General features: G+C 36.1%; 1 protein-coding gene across 1 annotated transcript in view; it reads left to right on the top strand.

Annotated features, from left to right (window-relative positions):
- Window positions 1-20,931, top strand: part of LOC131428516 (T-lymphocyte activation antigen CD86-like) — a 243,205-nt gene extending 222,274 nt beyond the window's left edge. Inside the window, exon 8 of the mRNA XM_058592509.1 lies at window positions 20,146-20,931. Coding sequence (XP_058448492.1) covers window positions 20,146-20,273 — 128 coding nt within the window. The 3' untranslated portion in view covers window positions 20,274-20,931. The remainder of the gene's footprint in view (window positions 1-20,145) is intronic.
- Window positions 20,932-22,795: the final 1,864 nt, after the last annotated feature.

Here is a 22,795-nt window from a genome sequence, read left to right as displayed (position 1 = left end):
ATTTGGAAGATCAGAAGTGAAAATATTATACAAGATTGGAGCTACACTCGAACCCTGCGGAACACCGGCTCGTACGGGTAGCAATTCAGATTTACAATTCTGATAGCTAACCTGAAGAGTACGATCAGTTAAATAATTTTGAATCATTTTGATCAAATAAATAGGAAACTGGACATCAGACATTTTTGCTATTAAACCTTTGTGCCAAACACTGTCGAATGCTTTTTCTATGTCTAGAAGAGCAACTCCAGTGGATAACCCAGAAGATTTATTTGATTTTATCATGTTCGTTACTCTGACAAGTTGATGAGTAGTTGAATGTTCATGACGAAATCCAAACTGCTCTGGTAAAAAAATTGAATTCTCATTTATATGAGTCATCATTCTTAACAAAATAATTTTTTCAAAAAGTTTACTGATAGAAGAAAGTAAGCTAATTGGGCGATAACTTGATGTTTCTGCTGGGTTTTTATCAGGTTTTAGGATAGGAATTACTTTAGCGTTTTTCCATCTTTTTGGGAAGTAAGCTAATGAAAAACACTTGTTGAAAATTTTAACCAGGAGTCTCAAGGCAACATCGGGAAGATTTTTAATAAGAATATTAAAAATTCCATCATTACCAGGAGCCTTCATGTTTTTGAGTTTCCTAATAATTGATTTAATTTCATCAAAATTCGTCTCAATAAAGTCATCGTGTGATAACACTTGGGTTGAAATATGATCATACTTCAGTGAGACTTCATTTTCAATAGGACTCACAACGTTTAAATTAAAATTGTGGACACTCTCGAACTGCTGAGCTAGCTTTTGAGCTTTTTCACCATTTGTAAGAAGTATTTGATTTCCTTCCTTGAGAGCAGGAATTGGTTTCTGAGGTTTCTTAAGAACCTTAGAAAGTTTCCAGAAAGGTTTAGAATATGGTTTAATTTTTTCAACTTCTTTAGCGAAATTTTCATTTCGCAAAAGAGTAAATCTATGTTTAATTTCTTTTTGTAAATCCTTAACTATGTTTTTCATAGCAGGATCACGAGAACGTTGATATTGTCGTCGACGAACATTCTTCAACCGAATGAGCAGTTGAAGATTGTCATCGATGATAGGAGAATTTAATTTAGTTTGAGCTTTGGGAACTGAAAGATTTCTAGCTTCGATAATATAATGATTCAAATTATCAATTGCTGTGTCGATGTCCGCAGAATTTTCTAAAATAGTTTCATGATCCACATGATTTTCAATGTGAGATCGGTAATCCAACCAATTAGCTCTATGATAGTTGAAAATAGAACTAATTGGATTAATTAAAGCTTCGTTGGAAAGTCTGAATGTTACAGGAAGATGATCTGAGTCAAAATCAGCATGAGTAATCGGTTCACTACAAATGTGACTTTGATCTGTTAGAACCAGATCAATTGTAGACGGGTTTTTCACGGAAGAGAAACAAGTAGGATTACTGGGATGAAGAACTGTAAAGTAACCAGCTGAGAGTTGATTATGAAGTATTTTACCATTACTGTTATTTTGCCTACAATTCCACTGGACATGCTTAGCATTTAAGTCCCCTATTACGAAAAATTTCGATCGATATCTTGTAAGTTTTTGCAAATCGCCTTTAAAGAAATTTAATTGTTCGCCGGTGCATTGGAATGGCAAATATGCTCCAGCGATGAAATAAATTCCATGAATGGTTTCAACTTCAATTCCCAAGCTTTCAATAACTTTAGTATTGAAAGAAGGTTAAATTCGATGTTTAATTTGCCGTTGGACAAAAATGGCAACTCCACCACCAATTCCAGTAAACCTGTCAAATCGATGAACCACATAATGTGGATTACTTTTCAATTTTACATTTGGTTTAAGAAAAGTTTCTGTCACAATGGCAATATGAATTTTGTGAACTTTGAGAAAATTATAAAATTCATCTTCACTCGATTTCAAAGATCGAGCATTCCAATTTAAAATATTCAAATAATTATTTAACATCACTGTTAAATTTTAAATTCATTATAATATTATTTGCAAATTTCCATCCGATTTGAAATGCTTCAAAAAGTGATGAAGTCGAATTCATTTGGATGATCATTTGAAAAAGTTGATCTTGTAGGTAGATCATTTTATTTTCAGTTATATCGCCTAAATCGACTTCATTTAAAGAAGCGAATGGCATTGAAGGAATATTTGTAGGTAGACTGCCATTAGAAGAAGATGATTTGGCCGGTCTACCTATTAATAAATTGTTTTCGTTAGAAGAAGAACTGCAAGGCGGTCCTGTATTTTGATTATTTACATTAGAAGAAATAGGAGATAGATTTCTACCTAATATACCAGCATAACTGACATTAGAAGAAGATGATGACGAGGTCGATCTACCTGTCAATAAATTGTTTTCGTTAGAAGACGAATTGGCAGGTGCCTTAGAAGAATTTTCAGGTATGTTCTGTAAATTTAAGGTCGTTGATTTGACTTGTTGTCTAAGCGAACGAGCGTTTAAAATTTTTTCCCTGACAGGACATTTCAAATAATTGGATTTATGATTTCCATTGCAATTTGAACATGAAAATTTATCAGTAGTTTCATTCATTGGACAAACGTCTTTCGAATGCGATTTACCACAATTCAAACACCGTATATCCATATGACAATTTTTGGTTCCATGACCGAAGCCTTGGCAACGACGACATTGCGTTAAGTTTGCAATACGATTATGCCGTTTATAATGTTCCCAATGAATTTTAATGTGGGAAATGAAACGTACTTTTTCTAAAGGTTTCAAATTGTTTACATCACTTCGATTGAAGTGTATTAGGTAAAGTTCATGGGAAATTCCAGAGCGTGGTTTAGAAGTACCATTCGCTCTTTTTTTCATAAGTATTACTTGGGAAGGGGCAAAACCAAGCAATTCTTTTAGTTCATTTTTAATTTCATCAATACTTTGATCATTTGATAATCCTTTCAAGACAGCCTTGAAGGGTCTGTCTGATTTTATATCATATGAATAAAATTTATGAAGTTTTTCGGACAAATATCGAATAAGACGTTCGTAATTTTCCAATCCATCCACCAAGACTCGACATTCTCCTCTTCGTCCGATTTGAAATGAGACTTTTACTTCCGGGAGAAAAGTAGAAAGCTCAGTACGGAATGCTTTGAAGTCGGAAATCATCACCGTCACTGGTGGCATAGATTGATGTTTCTTCCCAGAACAAGCGTCCATTTTGGGAATTTTTGAAGAATTTTCTTCTATGTCGCTACAATCGGATTCAGGAAGAATCTCGTAAATATTGTTAGACGGCATAGGATCAACGGAAGGGAAATCCGTCCGTTGTCTTTTATTTTTACATTCAGATTCTATAAGATCGTGAATGTTATTAGAAAAATGTTGAATAACGGATTGTGATTTATTCCGTATTGAATTATTTTTAGCCTTAGGCTTGTTGCCTTTCCGGTTGGACGCAGGCATTTTTGAAATTAATGAAATTTTAAATTAAATTAACTAGGCTAAATTAGTCTTCGATTAGACTCCTAGCTAGCCTTACAAAAGGCTGATTAATTTCTTAGTCACTCTAATATCACTCTTTGTATCACTTAGTCACTCTAATATCACTCTTTGTATCACTTAGTCACTTAGTTAGTGATTCAGGTAGCCTTGAAAAAGACTGAAGCCTTGAATCAATGAAACTCTAGGTAGCCAGAAAAAAATTCCAGGAGCCAAGAGCTATACGCGTGCGGTGCGAACGACTGTTCAACACCGACTTAGAAAAAAAAAAAAAATCTGTTAAAACGGTTTATTAAGGGGTCACATACTTTTCGCCTCGAGGAAAGAAGCCCAATCTCTAGATTACTCTAAGATGTGTGAAAAGGATTTTATTTCGAAATAATAAAAAGCGACGAATATTACATTTTTTATGTTAGTGAAAAAAACTTCCCGTTATATGTGGAAGATTCTAGATTGTACGGCTCCTGCCGCACAACACTTTTTTATATCAATTAATTTACCCCGGCTTTAACCATTTTGGTCGATCACAGAGGGGATCACAACGCTTTTATTTTGGAGTGAGCACGATATCTCAAAAACTAATGTATCGATTCATCAAAAATTTGTTCCCAATTGCTGTACCTAGTTCGAAAACGAAGGGTTTAGCGAAAAATAATTGCATGATAGACAATATTTTTCTTTAAGGGGGGTAGGGTAGAGGAAGTGATAAACAGTTTCGGAAAATCGTTTTTTTTACGTTTTCTTGTAGTTTAAAATTTCAAAAAAAAATATGTGGCAAAATTTCAAATCAATTGAATGACTGAGTTTAAGTTCCCTCTCCCTGTTTTGGTCACTTTTTGAAAAAACAAATTTAAACGCGTTTTTCTGAAAACCAATTTTTCGAAGTCCGCGAACACGATCCTGCGGAATCCACTGAACTGATTCTTTTCAAACTTGGAACATACATTCGTGGTATAAAGAGCCCCCCCCCCCCCTCCCCACCCCCCTTCCTCCTACGTTTTTGATTTTATTCCATTTTCATATTATGGAAGTTTTTGACCTAAAAATTACCGGAAAATTTAGCGTAAGTTGGCGTTTTTTATTTAAATATGCCACGAACTATTAAAAATATTACTTGAGAACGACGGAGGGGGGAGGAGAAACAACTCGTGCTTCAAATAAATTTAAGAACCTTTCATGATTTCAGATAATTCTTCGACGAGTTATCGTGTTCACCGCTCAACGTAATTCTCAAATGAGGTTTTGGGGAATGCTCTGTTACCGCCTTGTTTTTCAACATTAATGTACGGAAATTTAACTAAATATTCTTTAAATGATGCTTTATAATGTAAAAAAAGTTTTAATAGATTTTCTCCGTTGAAATATACAAAAAAGTGCTTTTTGATTCAAATTATCCCTTACTCTCCCTTTCATAATAATATGTATATAAATATCTATCGTTCACGAACATGCAATAGCAATTGGGAAGAGCACCTGAAAATTTGAAATGAATCAATTCATTAGTTTTTGGAATATCGTGCTCACTGCAAAATAAAAAGTGCTTTGCGGCAGGGGCCGTACAATCTACAGCAAATCAAACAAATGTTACTGAACTATGATGCGTAATTGCATTTAAAACTGGTACGGGAATTTAATGCGTAGGGGAGACCGAGACTAAACCCGACACTTTTTGGAAAATGAAAAACAACGTTGAAAACTAGATTTTACCCAAGTTTTCTACATAAATACATTCAGAGTGTAGCTTCAACCATCTGGTACAATTTCAAATTCGTGATTTGTAAAAATATTCATAAGTTTTTGTACCAAGCCGAGTTCGTGTATAACATCCGTCGCGCACGGTCGTGTTTTTCTTTCGCTCTGTGCTCTTTCGTTGAATGTCGCTCGGGATGCGCCATCCGGACTGCTATGTGTCCTGGGTTTCTGTCACCCGGATTCATGAAAGTGCAAGTGTTGGTGTGTTCTGACTGTGGATTTTTCGTATGCAGAAAACGACAGGAACCAGGTGTAGAGCCCTCATCGCATACGGTCATATTTTCTGCTTTCTCAGTGTTCATTGTGTTTCGCTCGGGCTGTACCGGTCCGTCTTTTCGTATTCCGTTTCCGCCTCCCGGATTCGCATGGTTTTATATGCAAAAGAACTCTTTTTATTGATGATGCAGTGATGTGAAAATTTGAAAATGCCCTGAAATCAAATGTGCGGAATCCCAAAAATTATTTCGTAATATTGATATCATTTCATTATTGCAACACGCAAGTCGCTATCGTGTATTTCACCACCAAAATAGAATAAGTAGTACCGAGTACCTGAACCTATTAGAAAGTGATGTGCCATCTTGCGACAAATAGCTGAAGTTGCTGTTGAGAACAGGGATGCCAGGTTCACAGATTAATGTATGTTTCACAGATTTTCAACTTTCTGCACAGAATTTTAAAATGGCACAGATTTTCACAGATTTCTGAAAAAGATCACAGATTTTCACAGATTCTGAAATTAATAACAGATTTTCACAGACTTTTGAAATCGATTAGACACAGATTTTTGAAATCAATTAGATTTTCACAGAAAGGTTTTTGGTTTTGGCTGAAACTTCGTTCGGTCGCAATCATCAGCTTTTTTGTCTAAATCCTATTCGCTCGTTTATTTTGTATCACGTGGTTTCATTTATAAAAACGTGCTTAATCCACCTAGCAGTGAGATGATACCTTTTTTTATCAATCCGAATGTGTTTTTTTTTGCATGACTAAAAAAACGCGAAAGGTAGATGCATAAACGAGTGACTGCATACTCGACAGCCGGCTGTCCGGAGTTTTGTCAATTTCGGAGATTGACTGTTTCGTGCATTATATTGCCAGCACAAAGTAACACATAAAACGATAATACTTTAAAACATTCTTGGTAGCCGGCTACCCAGAGCAATAAACACATGATAACATTATTAAAACATTTACTAACAAAGTATCCTCTCCTGTGATGCATGTGGGAATGCAGAGGATTCCTCGGTTCTTAGTAGCAACATGCATCGAACTAACAATCCTTTCCCTCCCAAGTAGATCTGCATTCGGACGTGGCCGGCGTCGGTATTGATCAGCATGCATGGTTCAATACAGTTTGCACAGTGTGAAACAATGTGTTATTCCCAAACATGTTACTTCAAAAAATCATTTTGCAATCTCAATTGGTCCAGATCAATAACGGAGTAGCAACACACGGGCGGTCTCTAATGCTAATGCTAATATTCATAAGTTTTCGTACCAAGCCGTTTTGAAGTGACGATGCTAAATTTCAGAAACCGCGTGGCTAAACCGGATTATAAAGATTTACATAGAAATGGAGAATGAAATACCCTACTGTATCCAAATATCAAGATACCTTAATGAGCACGAAGAAAATAAAACCATGTTCGAATGGATTGTCTTTTGGTTTGAATCTTTCGAGAGACATAATCCTGCTCGCCGAAAATACAAGGTGAGATGAAAAAACTGCAACCAACTTCAGACTGCTGTCATTTCTAAACCGCTCGTCCCACAGCTGTCAGATTTATTCTAGTGACAGCTCATTATATTATTTACAAGCGCACAAAAGCATTTTGGTGGGAATTTTTCAGAAAAAAAGTTATTTGTGATGGAATTCAAGTGTGATAGTGTGATTGCTTTGCATTTGGCTGGAAAACCACAAGTGGCTATCGTTAGAGCCCTCCAGCATTTAAAAGTGAATAAATCTTTTGTGACTCGTACCATCGCTCGTTACCGTGATACTGGTAGCGTAGCCCGACGTCAAGGAAGTGGACGAAAAAAAACAGCAACATCGGCAGAAATGGTTCGAAAAGTGAAGAAGCGAATTGAACGAAATCCGCGTCGCAGTGGCCGAAAAATGGCTCGTGAGCTGAACATATCGCAATATGCCATTCGGCAAATATTGAAAAATGAGCTTGGACTAAAGCCATTGAAGTTCCAAAAAGTGCAAGATCTTACTGATGCGCAAAAAAAAGTTAGACTCGAAAAAGCTAAAGAGTTGCTTCGCTTGGCCGAAAGTGGTGAACTGCCGAATTTGGTTTTCTCCGATGAGAAACCATTCGTTATCCAGCAGTTTGTAAACAAACAAAATGATCGTGTTTACTTGCCAGAGAGGTCAGCTGAAAATTTGCAACTTCGGTTGGCCACCAGAACTCAAAAGCCGGCCATGGTGATGGTGTGGGCCGCCATAACAGCCGATGGTCGCTCGCCGCTCGTATTCATCGACCGTGGGGTCAAAATAAATGCGCAAATCTATCGCGAAAATATTTTGGAGGGAGTTCTGAAGCCCTGGGCACGCAAACATTTCGGCCGCAGACCTTGGACATTCCAACAGGACTCAGCACCATCGCACTCAGCACGCGCCACCCAAGAATGGTTAAGAAATGAGGTTCCTCGCTTCATTTCCACCGCACAATGGCCACCAAAATCTCCGGATGCCAATCCGTTGGACTATTGTGCCTGGGGTATTTTGGAAAGCAAGGTTGGCACTAAAAAATACCAAAGTGTCGATCATCTCAAGCAAGCGCTTCGCCGAGAATGGGACAAAATACCGCAGAGCCACTTTCGGGCAGCGTGTGATGGTTTCATTGGCCGTTTGAAGGCCATAGTTCGTGCCAAAGGTGGCCAATTCGAACAAATCTAAACCGATTCTCAAATTTGATGTTATTTCCGACATTTTTTGCTTTCATTCAATAAAATTTAAAAAAAAAATGAAAAAATTATGGCGTTTTACTTTGTTGCAGTTTTTTCATCTCACCTTGTATAGGAGGCCTTGGGCCACTCGTGTTTTATCGAAAAATAATGAGAGGATTTATTTGAATATTTTATTGTAATTAAGTTGAGTAATTTATGTGACCTCCATCTAAATTTCATCGGAAATATTTGTAAACTTTAAAAGAAAAATAAATAATTATTTTTGTGACGGCAATGTAAATTTTTCGTTTAGAGTTTATTTATCATAAAATTGACAGAATGTAAGTTTTTGTTTTAGATTTGCAAAGAATAAATAAATTGAGTTTCAGAGAATATGATATTATAGATATCATTACAATTTGAGTGTTGAAAAAGTCTTCAACACCTAGAAACTCAGTAGAAAAAAAACGATAAGTGACTGAATTATTTCAAGTGTAGAAACCAATTTCAATAAATATATTTTTCATTTTTACTTTTAGTAAAAATATGAATTTGTGTTCAAAAACCACCTTAATCATATTTTTCTTAGAAGTTCAATTTTTTTGAATTGAAACATTTTTTTGGGTATTTTCAATTGGTATTCTGGGTGAAACTAGTTCATTGTGTAAAGTTTAATGAATCCGTAAAGGAAAGATTACAATGAACTTTATCAATTTATGTTTATGTTAGCACTCTCAGCACACTCTAATTCAACGAGGAATAGGAGAATACGAGAGAAAACAAAAAAGTCGTCTGTCTTTGACTAAGTATACTTCTACTTGGTCATAGACCTATCGAGTATCTCATTTGACAGACACTTTGACCGTACCGATTACAGTTGACTGTCAAGGTCATTTGACATGACTGACAATTTGCAGCTCTGGTTGATCGGAAGAGAAAAGTGACCAAAATGGATCTTCGTATAGTGAAAAGGATCACAAGCGGATAGTTCAAGCTTTCAGGAGGAATTCAAACAGCTCTGTAAAAGATGAGGTTCAAAACTGCAATTTATTAGAACTATTGCGCAAGACGCGAACAAATTTGACGTATTAAACACGTATAAAGTTTAAAAAGCACCGAATCGCACTGAACGGCAGCTTCCAGGACTTTTGTTTTTCACTGCCTATCATGAGTTTGATGTCCCAGAAGACGTTAAAAAGCAAAGTTTGTCAAAAAATACATGATTTAGCAAGCATGTGGAAAGCGGAGTACACTAGACCTTCAATTTACGCGTAAAGTCGGAGGTGCATAAATTAAATTTCGCATAAATGAAATAAAACATCGCGTTATTTGAGATTTTTTCAATTCCATTCGGTTTTAAGGTAAATAACACGAAACATATAACTACGTTCAGTTCGTGCTCGCATCGCAAACGACACAGTCGAAAATTTCTTACGGTCGCGACGACAGAAACAAAGACAATACAGTGCAGTGAACAATAGAGTGTACGAAATGGGCAAATACGATTTAACAAAGCCTGAAACTTGGCCTACAAGGCCAAATTCAATTTGTATTGATTTCAAGCGCTGCAAAGTTAGACCTGCAGCAACCGAAATTGAAATCTTGCTTAAGGAACGAATGCATCTAAACGTTAATGATGTAAGTGAGATTCAATTCAACAAGGCGTCGAACTGTGTGTACATTATGTTCAAACGTGAAAAAGATGCAATTGCATTTGCTTCGGGTAATAACGGGGTGCACAGTATTGATCATGACAATGTTAAATATAAAATCCCTGTGTTCATGGTGGACAATGCCATAGAAGTACGCGTGCATGACCTTCCCCCGCAGACCAGCGAGGGGTATGTTCGGGAATGTATGTCGCAGTACGGTGAAGTTCTTTCCATCGAAAAGGAAGTATGGCGGAATTTTTTTCCGGGTATCCGGAATGGCGTGCGAGTGGTACGTATGCAACTACGTAAAGCAATTCCATCTTACATCATTTGTGGTCAAGACGGGATATATCCGTGTAAAACGTTGATTACGTATGAAAATCAATTGGTTACATGTCAGTTTTGTGAACAACCTGCACACTACGGCAAACCATGCACTGAAACTGCGAAAACAAACAAAACAAAAAAAAACAAGGACAACCACCCGACAACGGAAACTAGTGAATGCAGTGCTCCTGTTTCAAAAGCACCTTCACCATCTAACCAACTATCAACGGCAATCAATGTACAAAGCGCATCTACAGCAACTGCAAATGAACCCAAGACTGCGATCAACAATGAAAACAAGGAAACGGAAACCACTCACAATTTCAACGATGTAGCAATGGATGATATGAGCAACAGACAAAATGATGGACAATCTTCGCTAGAAGGAAATGGAAGCTCCTCTCCCCCTAGAAGAAGGGTGACAACGAGATCCAACAATAAAAAAATAATTTTATGTAACAAAAACATGGGTAAATCGGCCACGTAAAGCTATACGCAAATTGGACTGAATAGAAAAATTGTTATAAATAAAAAAAAATATAACTACGTTCATACACGTAAGCATCTAGAACCATCTGAGTACATTCTGAGACTATGGAAATTCAAGATCCAAGAACTAACTGGAATAGTGTCCTTAGGGACTACACTGTGCCACAGCAAGAGCTACAACGGCTAATATCTATTTTTTTACTGTTCATATTTTTGGAGTTACATATTGCTTACTTGTCTATTTATAGCTGTTCCAGGTATGTTCTCAGTAGTACAAGAATTTGAGTAAAAACGGGTCATAAGATCTTCACGAGGAATCTGCAGTTTATGAATATCGTTTCAATGCTGTCCATAGTCGTGGAGCTACATATTGCTAACTTGTCTATTCTGATCTGTTTCAGAAATATTTTCAGTCATTCAAAGACTTCGGTGAATAAAGTTTTTTAATGCACTTTGTTATCCTGGTAGATCTTACGGTCTGAATTGCAGGTAGTTTTTGGTTGGCGTAGGTCATTCATAATAGGCCTATTAATCGCATGTGGTATCACGAGTATGGGCCGAGGACAAAAAGTTCATTAACGCAGTCTCTTGTGCTGGTAGATCTTAAAGCCTGAGCTCCAGGTAGTTTTTGGATTACCCACAGCAACCTCTTAATTGTAAGGAGTGTATCGAAAATAAGCTATTAACAAATTTTTCTTTCAAATTATGATAAAAAACGATATTTTATTCAAACTAAAAATTGATCTTTTATTGTACGAGGTTAAATGTGAGCCAAACGAAAACCGGATGAAATTTAAGTAAATCCTTCACGAACTTTCGAACTTTTGATCGAATGCTCTTCATCAAGTTCCGAAAAAGTGCTGCATCGCATTTTTTGAACGCTTGAGCCCAATTTTTTTAACTCCTGCATGTTCCCAGCTGCCTTACCAGTCTTTTTGAAGACCCTCTTCACGATTGCCCTGTAGCGTTCGATGGGTCGAAGCTAAGGGCAATTTGGTGGATTGATATTTTTCTCAACGAAATTTATACCCTTTTCCACAAGCTAATTTAGAGTGGTTTTAGCATAGTGAGCCGACGCTAAATCCGGCCAAAACAGTGGAGGTGTACTATGCTTCTTATATAAAAGCAGCAATCTCTTCCGGAGACACTCAGATTGATAGATTTCTGCATTTATAGTTCCGGTAGTATAAAATGATTGGTATCAAACCACAGGAACATATTGCTGGCCATATAAGTAACTTTCGACCGAATATCTCCACTTGAATCGACCTGCCGCATCGCTTTTTTTTTCTACCAGTTAATTGTGTTTATTTAATAGTTTATGTGTTTTACATTAATTTAGTACATTTCAAGTGTTTCAGCCTGATGGCTCTTCATCTTTGGTTTTTCTTTGACATTAATATGTACCGATGTGAATTTTTCAATTTCTTGTAGTATACATTTCAAAGTTTGAACTTTTGTTTGTTTTAATTATTATAAAATCCTACCTACTTATGTCTAACCCTAACCTAATACATTCAAAGTTTGAATTATACCAATTTCTGAGGCTGAGCACCTCTCTCCAAATTTTCTGCACTGATGTTCAAATTTTGTTTCTAGGGTATCCAGGGAAGCCAGTTCATGTGCCTCCGTGGTTCTCGTCCGAGGGGGCAGTTTAAGGATCATTTTCAAGATTTTATTTTGAACTCGCTGGAGCTTTAGCTTGTGTGTTCGAGCACAACCCCGCCAAACGGGGACTGCGTATTCGATTGCGGGGTAGATGATTTGTGTGTAGACAGCCATCCGATTCTTCAGGCACAATTTTGATGTTCTACATATCAACGGGTACAGAGACCTGATGAGTATGTTACATTTGGTGATTATTTTTTCAACATGTGACCTGAAGATCAGATGTCTGCATTCGTCAGACGGAACAAGTCTAATCGATGTCGCATCGCTCACATCCTCCCCGACGACGACAGTAAAGTATTGTGGACTTGGAAGGGTTTTCGAGTCTTCCTTTACATAAGTCTTATCGTCCATCAAAACTCATGCATTCGGACACTGCAAAAGACTCGAATACAATTTCCGTGCCCTTGTTGCTGCTCGCTTCTTCTGTTCTACACTTTGTTTCGCGATTTTCTGCTCCTTGTAGGTGATTTCGCCTCTTGATACGCTGGATCATTCCGACACTCGTTCCTGCGTTTTTGGCCAAATCACGTATTGACATTAATTTTTGCTTCATGATTAGAGATACTACTTTCTGGTCTAGTTTCGGGTTTGAAGAACCGGGTTTTCTGCCTCTTCCTGGTAGCTCATCCAAAGAATTGTGTTCACTAAACTTATTAATATATTGGTTTTAAGACTGGCATGCTTCGCCAATTTTCGCATAGTAATACCCTTCTTACACAGCCATCTGTCCAGAACCTTAATTTTCACTTCCTTTTCAATGCGCGACATTTTGAAAACGCAGAATTTCAACCGCACAAACAAGTAAACAAACGAAATCTGACAGCCAAACGCACAGCATGCTGTGATCAGAGCATAAAAAATCATCACAAATACATGCGTACAACACAAATGTATGTGGATAGCTTATTTTCGATACACTCCTTAGGTGATCTCACGAGTATAGACCGTGATCAATAAGTTCGTTATTGCAGTTTGCTATACTGGTAGATCTTAATGCCTGAGCCCCAGGTAGTTTTTGTATGACATAGAATATTCACAATAAGTCAGTGATTTGCATGTGGTATCACGAACATGAACCGTATACAAGGATCTTGACAGTTTTCTTGGTTACGCTGGTAGATCTTAAGGCCAATACTCCCATTTGTTTTTGAATGAACATAGTGCTCATCACAATGATCCAAAAAAATATAAAAAAAACTCAACAATGTCATCGGTTTCGTTGGTAGACATCAAGACCTACATTCCAAGGAGGTTTTGGATGGTCAAAAACTTCCAGAGACATTACCACAGTATGTCAAATTGCTGAATATAGTACTACGAGAACATACCGCACTTGAAAGTTATGCAACAATCGTCAGTCACGCGTTCATATACTGATTTCTTTATTACAGAGCATTCTTGGATATCCCCGATATTAACTAGATTGTATGGAACCAAACAATTCCGTAATGCACATTTCATAAAATTAAATTTACTGAAGCATGTTGGATTGGTTTGTATACTATAAATAAAAATTATCTTCATTTTTCAAAAAAAAAAATTATATTAAAGAGAAAATCGTCTTATTTCAAATAAAACGCATAAAAAAGTCGCGTAAATTAAGGTTTCAGTGTACTCCCTTTGTTGCAACCAGTATGATAAACGGACAACGTATACACAGAAGAATGCTATCAAAAACGTATATTTCTATTTCTAAGGTTATACAATTTTCCTACACGTTTCCGGCTAGATTTAGTCTCATGACATTACTCGAAAGATGTTTTGGAGAGGAGGTCAAAACTGCGGTCAGGCGCATAGGAAACATTCTAAGGAAACGAAATCGAAGATAGAAAAAATTGATTTCCTCGCAAAAAATATGTAGTATTAACACTCCAAATACCAAGCCTCAAAAAAGTTGGAACGGTAACTTTGAGCTGTCATAGCTCAGCTGTTTTTCAAAGAATCTCAATAAAATTTACACCCTCGAATTTTGTGAAGTTCGTAGATTGATTCAAAAACTTTGTAGGAGATGATTGGTAAAGAAACACCAATGAAAATTTGATTTTTCCCGTTCCAAGTTTTTTTCACGCGCCCAATATGCCCTATCTGCCATCCATTTTTTTTCCTTTTGCATAAACGTCGCATAGAAAATATTGAATACTTCAACTTTACCGAATCATAACTTTGTTGTTAGTCAACCGATCTTCAAAATTTGTTCACCATTGGAAAGGTAATACTTTCAGAAATAAAATGCACTGAAAAAACGAAAAATAGGGTTGTCTACCCAAAGTTATAATGAAAACTGTAGATAGATGACCTAAGAAAAAATGAGACTTTTTACAATGATCGTAAATATCTCGGAATTCAAAGCGATGACCTATATATTTTTACACATCATTCGATTGCTAGTGATACCAGCTACAATTTTCGCCCAACTACCATTCCTGCAAAATCAAAAGAAAACATTAAAAAATCGATGAATTTATAAATATATATGAATTTTTCATTTTTTTTCACATGTTTGTATATAACTCAAAAATTATAGTGATGACATGTACATTTTTCAACTCCAAAATATTGGAATCATTACCAGAAAAGAAACAATGTATTGATGACCAAAATTATATATCCGTTCAAAGAATCTTCAGAAATTTGATACAAATGCAGAGAATTTTATTATTGGGAAAATTTTGCAAACAAAATCAAATCAAAACTTTTAAATTTTATGACATATATTCTTTTTATTATTTTAGTATTAAATTTATTATGAACAAAATTTTTAAAAAAACTGAAACTTGGACTCCACTGAAAATCTTAAAAATTTTGGTAAATATACCTAAACTCTAAAAATAATTATGTTTTTGTATTGGACAAAAGTTCTAAACAATTTTTATCCACAACCCAAACGGAATTGATAACTATTTAAATTAGGTTTTTTTGTTTTAGGTTTGCCGTAAAATCTCAAAAAATTGGTAGAAGATCAGAAATTTCAAAATTTCTGATATATATATTGTGTTACAACGTTTCAGCAAATCAAAGTGAAAATATTGGAATCCGTGTTGATTTCTTCTGTTTCAAAGAGATGTAGAATTTGTTTTTTTATTATTAAAATAAGTTTTGTGACAACACAAAAATTTTGAATTATTTCAATGGTCTTGTACAATAAGAAATAGAACGTAAAATTATATGAATTTCATATACTAACCCATGGCAAAAGAAACCAACTGCAATTTCAAAAAAAATATTGCTTGATTTTTGTTTTACAAGCAATTATATCTTCAATTTTCCGCTATCCTAAACGACATCAATTATTATCGATAGAATATTAAAATTTATCTATCACAAACTTAGAATTATTTAGGAATGTATAGAATTCGAAATTATTCGAATTTTCTATTAGTATACAATTCAGAAAAAGTAGAATTCCGAATTTAGCCCAAAAAATTACACGAAATTAGGTAAAACCTGGTTTTATAAACCTAGTGGTGTAATGATGCCTTTCTCATATCAACCTTATTCTCATACAAAAAATGTTTTCTTCAAACAGTTTTGTTTGATTTTTAAGAACATGTAAGCTAGTGCATGAACTAATGTAATCTTCAAAATGAAACAGTTCTCAAATCGGTAAGGCCATCTTTCTCAGTGAAGTGAGTACCACTATTTCAGGCACTTATGAAACTGGAATCGCCCCGAATATTGGCTTTGCAGCAGCCTTTGCGATTAGCACCAACCAACCAATCTATTTGCAGCTTACAGTTGTCTTCGCCTCAAGAAACCACCTCTCCGTTTGAATGCTTTTTACTTATTGAAACCCTACACCTATGTTATCAGAACTAATTGGCTCAAGTGGCATGTTCTCCTAGTTATTTGTAAATTTGTGCCTTGCCGTAGCTTCTCATCAACTTCCTGATGGGAAGGGAAGGATAAAAGGAACATGGAAGGGAATTGGGAATTGGGTGATGTGGGAAAACAGCACAAAACATAAAGAAATAAATCGTCGTGCATCCCCCGAAAGGATGCTGAATGATCTGCAGGTGCCAAAATGCACGGTTAACAAAAACCTCCAACCACCGAGAGGCCTTAGAAATTTTACAGAAGCGACACCATTCTGCATTCCCCGAAGAATGCAGAACGATTTCTTCCCGAATATGCACTTGAATTAATTTAACACTTTAGAAGACAAAAATACCTTATTTTCATGTATAGCTAATAAATGACTTACATGATACTCCTCCACCTTTTTTTATAAACATGCTCGACAATATTTTCTGTCAAATACAAGAAACGGATTTTTTTCGTTTGCCTAAATGTTAGATATAGCAGTTTCAATATAACCTGTTTTGAACTAGTTTTGTTCATAACTTCGGTTCAAAAACCGCTACCTGAATGCGCCAGCCATTAAAAAATTGGTTTTAACAAACTCTAAAAGATGTTCAAAAAAAAAACCTTACGAAAAGAGAAAAAAATAAATGCTAGAGCAAAAAATCTCATTTTGTGAGGAACACCCTAAGTTGCTCAATAAAAAGAGCTGTAAGACAAAAACCGTTGCAGATACTACTATGGTGTCCTAAGCAAAGCTGCTCGATATAAGTTTATCTACAATTTTGCCGAAGAATGCAGTCCTCTATCTCATCACATCCGGAAAATAAGTTTTGGATCACCTTAATAATAAGAGCCACCCTAATACCATGTACATCGACATATGGCTTATCTTTCACTGATCGTTTGTTTTGAAGACATCATAGCTCTAAAGTAGAAGGTTAAGCCACAAATGTTTTTGTCCCCCTAAATTGTGGATCCGGACCACTGTGCAATGCAATTTAACTCGGAAATTTTAAAATTTCCGATCTTTTACCTATTTTTTTAGATTCTACGGCAAACCTAAATCAAAATCAGATTTTGAGTAGTTATCAATTGCGTTTGGGTTGTGCATAAAAATGGTTTAGATCTTTTGTCCAATACAGAAATATAACTATTTTTAGAGTTTTAGGTTATTTACTGAAATTTTTAAAATTTTCAGTGAAATCAAAGTTTCAGTTTTTTTTTGTAAATTTTGTTCATAATAAATTTCCTACTAAAATAATAAAAAAATATATGTCATAAAATTAAAAAGTTTTGATTTGATTTTGTTTGGAAAAATTTTCCCAATAATAGAAATTCTTTGTATTTGTACCAAATTTCTTGAGATTCTTTTAACGGATATATAATTTTGGTCATCAATACATTGTTTCTGGTAATGATTCCAATATTCTGAATCAAAACAAAGTACATGTGATCGCTTTAGTTTTTGAGTTGTGAAAAAAAAAATGAAAAATTCATATATATTTATAAATTTATCAATTTTTTAATGTTTTCTTTTGATTTTGCAGGAATGGTAGTTGGGCGAAAATTGTAGCTGGTATCACTAGCAATCGAATGATGTGTAATAATATATAGGTCATCGCTTTGAATTTCGAGATATTTACGATCATTGTAAAAAGACTCACCTTTTCTTAGGTCATCTATCTACAGTTTTCATTATTACTTTTGGTAGACAACCCTATTTTTCGTTTTTTTTCAGTGCATTTTGTTTCTGGAAATATTACCTATCCAATGGTGAACAAATTTTGAAGATCGGTTGACTAACAACAAAGTTATGACTCGGTAAAGTTGAAGTTCTGAATATACGATTCGCGATGCAGGTGTCGCATGAATGCAGATAGGGCACATTTTGAGCTAGAAAAAAAACTTGGAACGGGAAAAATCAGATTTTCATTAGTTTTTCCTGAAAGATCGTCAATAATGATATACTTAAAACAATCTACAAACTTCACAAAATTCGAGGGTGAAAAATTTATCGAAATTGGTCAAGTAACAACAAAGCTATGATAGCTCAAAGTTACCGTTCCAACTTTTTTTAAGGCTTGGTGCTCCGCGTAACTATTTTAGGTTTGGTATTAGGAGTGTTAAGAAAAAGGTTCTTGTTGTTAAAATTGAATAAAATTAATATACAAAAGTTAAACAGTATCCTTGATCTGATTCGCTGAAAATCTGGAGGTGATCGTTTGTGAATGGATGAATTTTGCCAAATGTATTCTTGAGATGCAGTTTTATTCCGTACGCCCTATATTTTACAAAATGATAACAAAAAAGTAGTCTTTTTCGACATTGACTTTTTGGTGACGCCAAATTTGTCAGAAAACAATATTTCTGAACACACTAAAACATTGAGATGCGGGTTCAATATGGACTCAACAGATACTGTTGGTTACGAAACGACTGCCGCATTTATAGGCCAAAATTCCTCAAAATTTACTTGTAATACCAACAGGAAACGAAAAGATTCGCATAAAATGAATGTTGATAGGTCGGAAATTAACCTTACCTAGATACAATTAGACAATTCCGAAAATTATAGATTGAACGTATACAGAACAGTATGCGAAAATGGTTCTCTTGAATTACTATCGCGAGTTTTTGGGTAATCAGTAACTTTTGGAGTCTATAAATCATTGCTCACAGTTTTGAGGTAAAAAGAATATGATGTATCTGAAATTAGTAGGTTTACTTTTCAAAGTTATCGTATTATATTTTTACTACGTGTCGTCTTCGACTTGTTTGTGCATAACAGTTTATGTTGAGCTTTTATGGTTCAACTTAAATCACTAAGCAGTCGTAAACTGTACATGATGAGTCGAAAACGGTTATGTGATCTAAGCACAAAATAAAGCTCACGTCCACAGACGATGATCTAAGATTTTAATGTTTCGGTTTGACAAAGCAAAGGATTCAACACGAGGACTGAATGTTATCGTTATCCCATTCGAACGGTTGTTCTGAACTTCTCATAGGGGAATCTAAACGACCATGCCATGAGGTACTTATTGTTCCATGGGGAAAATATTTCTTGGCAGGAACCAGCGTAAGAATCGTTATCTCTAATAATCCATTACAGTGACCGGTATGCATTGTACGTTTCGTTTTTTTTTCTTCTACTGCACTCACGCAGCTCATCTGAACTCAAGTCGCAAAGGTTGGAATGAAGCCAACGTTTCAGCCGACAAACCATCGTTAACCCAGCGATGATGATTCGATTCCACGGAAATGACCGACCCAAAGCTCACGTAAGCCGACCCCGCGGTTCTGGTCGTCCTTATTCGCATCGGGGACGGATTGTTATCACCCGTTGATTTATGCGCTACCTTCGTTGGTATTCCGTTGGTTCGCGCCAGAATGCGGGTGTGCAGAAATCAATCTTTATTGCTTTTTGCTCTGTTTCAGTGGTGGCCAGATCGCGGGATGTCAAAACGGACCTTCCGGGGGTGCGTTTCGGTTATCGTTTCGAAGAATGTACTGCGTTTGCCCTGAAAATGGACGGCGAAAAACGGTGACTAATTGGTGAAGTTTAATCGAGTCGCAATTCCGTTGGACGTGAAAAACCTCTGGAGAAAATTTTATAATGCAACCAAATATTCAACTAAAGTATGCTGTTTATTTATCCAATTACGATTAGCACTTTTTTTTTCTCTGTAGGTTTAAATGTAGGCTAGGAAGATGTTGATCTAAATTCTCACGCGCTCCCGAAGTTTAACACCACTAAATAAACATAAAACTTTCCCTTTAATTCCGAATAGTTATGCTTCCCATTTCGCATTCTGCATGGTCATTATGTTGTACTGTTCGGATCGAAGAAAAAGTTTCTTGTTGCAACGTTAGTAATTTTGTCTTCATCTATATCCGTTCGGATTCATCCGACACCAGGTACAAGAACAACTTTCCGCCCATTACAGGCCACGGCCGACTGGAGAGAGAGAGACAGAGAAAACTGCCAACTCCGAAGCTCATCCGATGCTACTCTAATTTCCACTGCTGTTCACCGTTTCTTTTTTTTTTTTTTTCCTTCTGCAGGCGAACATCCCGCCGCCATCCAGGGCGCCCATTTGCTTCGAAGTAATCGCATTCTCTCCGCTGGCTGCTGCCTGGTGCTGCTCGTCCTTTTTTCCGTTCTGGGTGACCGTTGGCCAGCTGTCAGATAAAACTTGCCATAAATCAGCACCCGGCTCGACTTTTGGACCGGGACCAGGACGTAAGAGTGCCCACCTCCTGCACTCCAACGCGGATGACATCAATGATACAGTTCCGGTAAAGTAGTGGAGGAAATAATAATAAGTTACAGCTGAAAGCAAAAAAAAAACAAAAACAAAAAATACAAATGGAAATAATTGGACGAACGAATATCCCTCGTGTATAACAACTCCGTTTTTTTTCCTTACATCGGAAACTCAAGATGAAATGATAGTGTTCTTCTCTCGTGTGTATGTATGTCGGTATGCTAGGAACACTGTGAAAGCTTCGGGAACAAACGACTAGCATTGCCAGTTTCGGGAAAGATCACTAGAGCTACCAAATTGCTGACTGGGATACTTTGTTCCGAGTTGCATCACAGGAAACAGGTGTAGAACAGGAAACTACCATGTGATGATTACATTCTGTGTTTTTTTTCGTTTAGTTCTTACTTTCATGATAAGTTACACCAGCAATCGGGTGGCACTAAACCTACTAGTGGTGAACGTAGAAGTTTAGATTATAGACAACTCACGGGAGAAAATTTTAGAAATTGATGTGAGTCAAAATTATAATGAAATGTAATATGCCAGAGCGTCACTAATTGAATATTAAATCATTTAAATTCAATCCTCTTGTAGTTTTTTTTTTTGTGCGCTAGAAATTGTTTCCAACAGGTACGGCAAATTAATTAATGCTTCGAAAACTGAATACTTCAATTACACATTTTACAAGTGTACGGAAAATTACGTTTCATGATGAACCTTTCATTTAGTATTTACCTTTCCTGTTACGTGTTGGATATTGCTTCAGGCGTTATTTCTGCCAGAAAATATTTTGTTACTGTGTATTCGATAGTTCTCTTATAAAGAATCCTGGTTGAACATGGTATAGTGAAAATATGTTTCGAATTTTCGAATTCATTGATTGGACCTAAAACCAGCAAGACTGATGTATCAAACAGTCATCCAAAAAACGTGACGTGAATACCTCTTACTTTACTATATTGCACCGTTTCAAAATTCGCCCTGTTTAAGAATGGGTAGAACTCAATATTTTGAACGTCGTGGTGAGCAGTCGCCTTCAACTAGTAGCAACAGGAAACTGAATATGGGTATTTTCGGAACGGGTTGGATGAGTAGATGTCAGAAAACGATGTTTGAGATGGTTCTGAATTCCAAGATGACGATTTCCGGTTTATTGATATTCCTAGAAAACCTTATACAATATACCTCAAAACCCCTTACAATAACCGGTTCGATCTGTAGATGTCGGAAAACAATGTTTGAGGTGGTTCCGAATTCCAAGCGGGCATAGCCATCTCTCATAATCTGAAGCTGATTTGATTGGTATGTATTTAGTATTTTCTACTAAATCTGGCTATAACTTGGATCTGCCTTACTTCAAAAATGTATGCGTCTACTCTTGAAAGCTGTTCCGAAAATATGCATATTGTGGAGGTATTCGAGAAATTCAAATATCAATAAACCGGAAGTCGCCATCTTGGAATTCAAAATCACCTTAAACATAATTTACCTACATTTATCTATCAAACTCGTTCCGAAAACACCCATATTGTAATAGTTTCCATAAAATACAAATGAGCTGGAAATATTTTTGATTATACGCAAAAACCTCTTCTTACGAAGTGGGTTTGTAAAAAAAACTTACTTTACGTTTTGTTCGTAAAAAGAGTTACGTAAAAAGAGATAACGTAAAAAAAGATTAACGTAAACGGAGGTTTGGGTGTATTATGAAATTGAACTCATTTTCAGAATCAAGAATTTCTTTTTTTATCCCTTTATGGGCTACTCTGGCCGAGGGTGGGGATTGCAGGGTTCCAACTAGAACGAACTAGGCTATGGTGCCCAAATGAACACCAGCAACGAAGGAGGAAACCCTCGTAACCCTTCACCCGGTAACCAGTCAATCATTGGGTGGTGTGTCTGTGTCGTATCGGTATTTCGACATCCTACAAAGTGCGCTTCTGTGTTTTCAATCTCTGTGTTGATGAAACTTCGATGAATTTCGTATTGTATCTGCTTCGGTCTTGTCCCTGCTTTCTTATATAGTCTTTTATGTTTGAAGCGGTACGTACGATTATTATTTTAAGTATCTAGAAATGATATCGAAATGATTGGTGTACAAATCCTAACTTTTTCAATCTGCTCTGATTTTTTTTATCTTTGTAGATTTTTTTTTGTATATTTTTTGCATCCCCATAGTGGGATATGAATGATGATTGATGAGTGAGTGTAGCATTAGTAAGGAACTGAGTGAAAGTAACAAATGTCCTAGAAAGTACAACGCAATTTAAGAGAGAGCTACATTTATCATGCAATCAAACTACTAGGTGTGCAGACTTCGGACGATGTTGTTCACGCTGTTTGCGGCTACCAGAGGTGATAAAGAAGACATGATTCCATTCCCCTGCCTGAACCAAAGGACAGGGGAAACAGAAATATTGAGTTAATACACATTGCAATCTATGCAC

Source organism: Malaya genurostris, chromosome 2 (assembly GCF_030247185.1).
Source record: "Malaya genurostris strain Urasoe2022 chromosome 2, Malgen_1.1, whole genome shotgun sequence".
NCBI classification, from domain to species: Eukaryota; Metazoa; Arthropoda; class Insecta; order Diptera; family Culicidae; genus Malaya; species Malaya genurostris.
The sequence above is the reverse complement of the archived record's forward strand: the minus strand, read 5'-3'. Positions and strand labels throughout refer to the sequence as shown.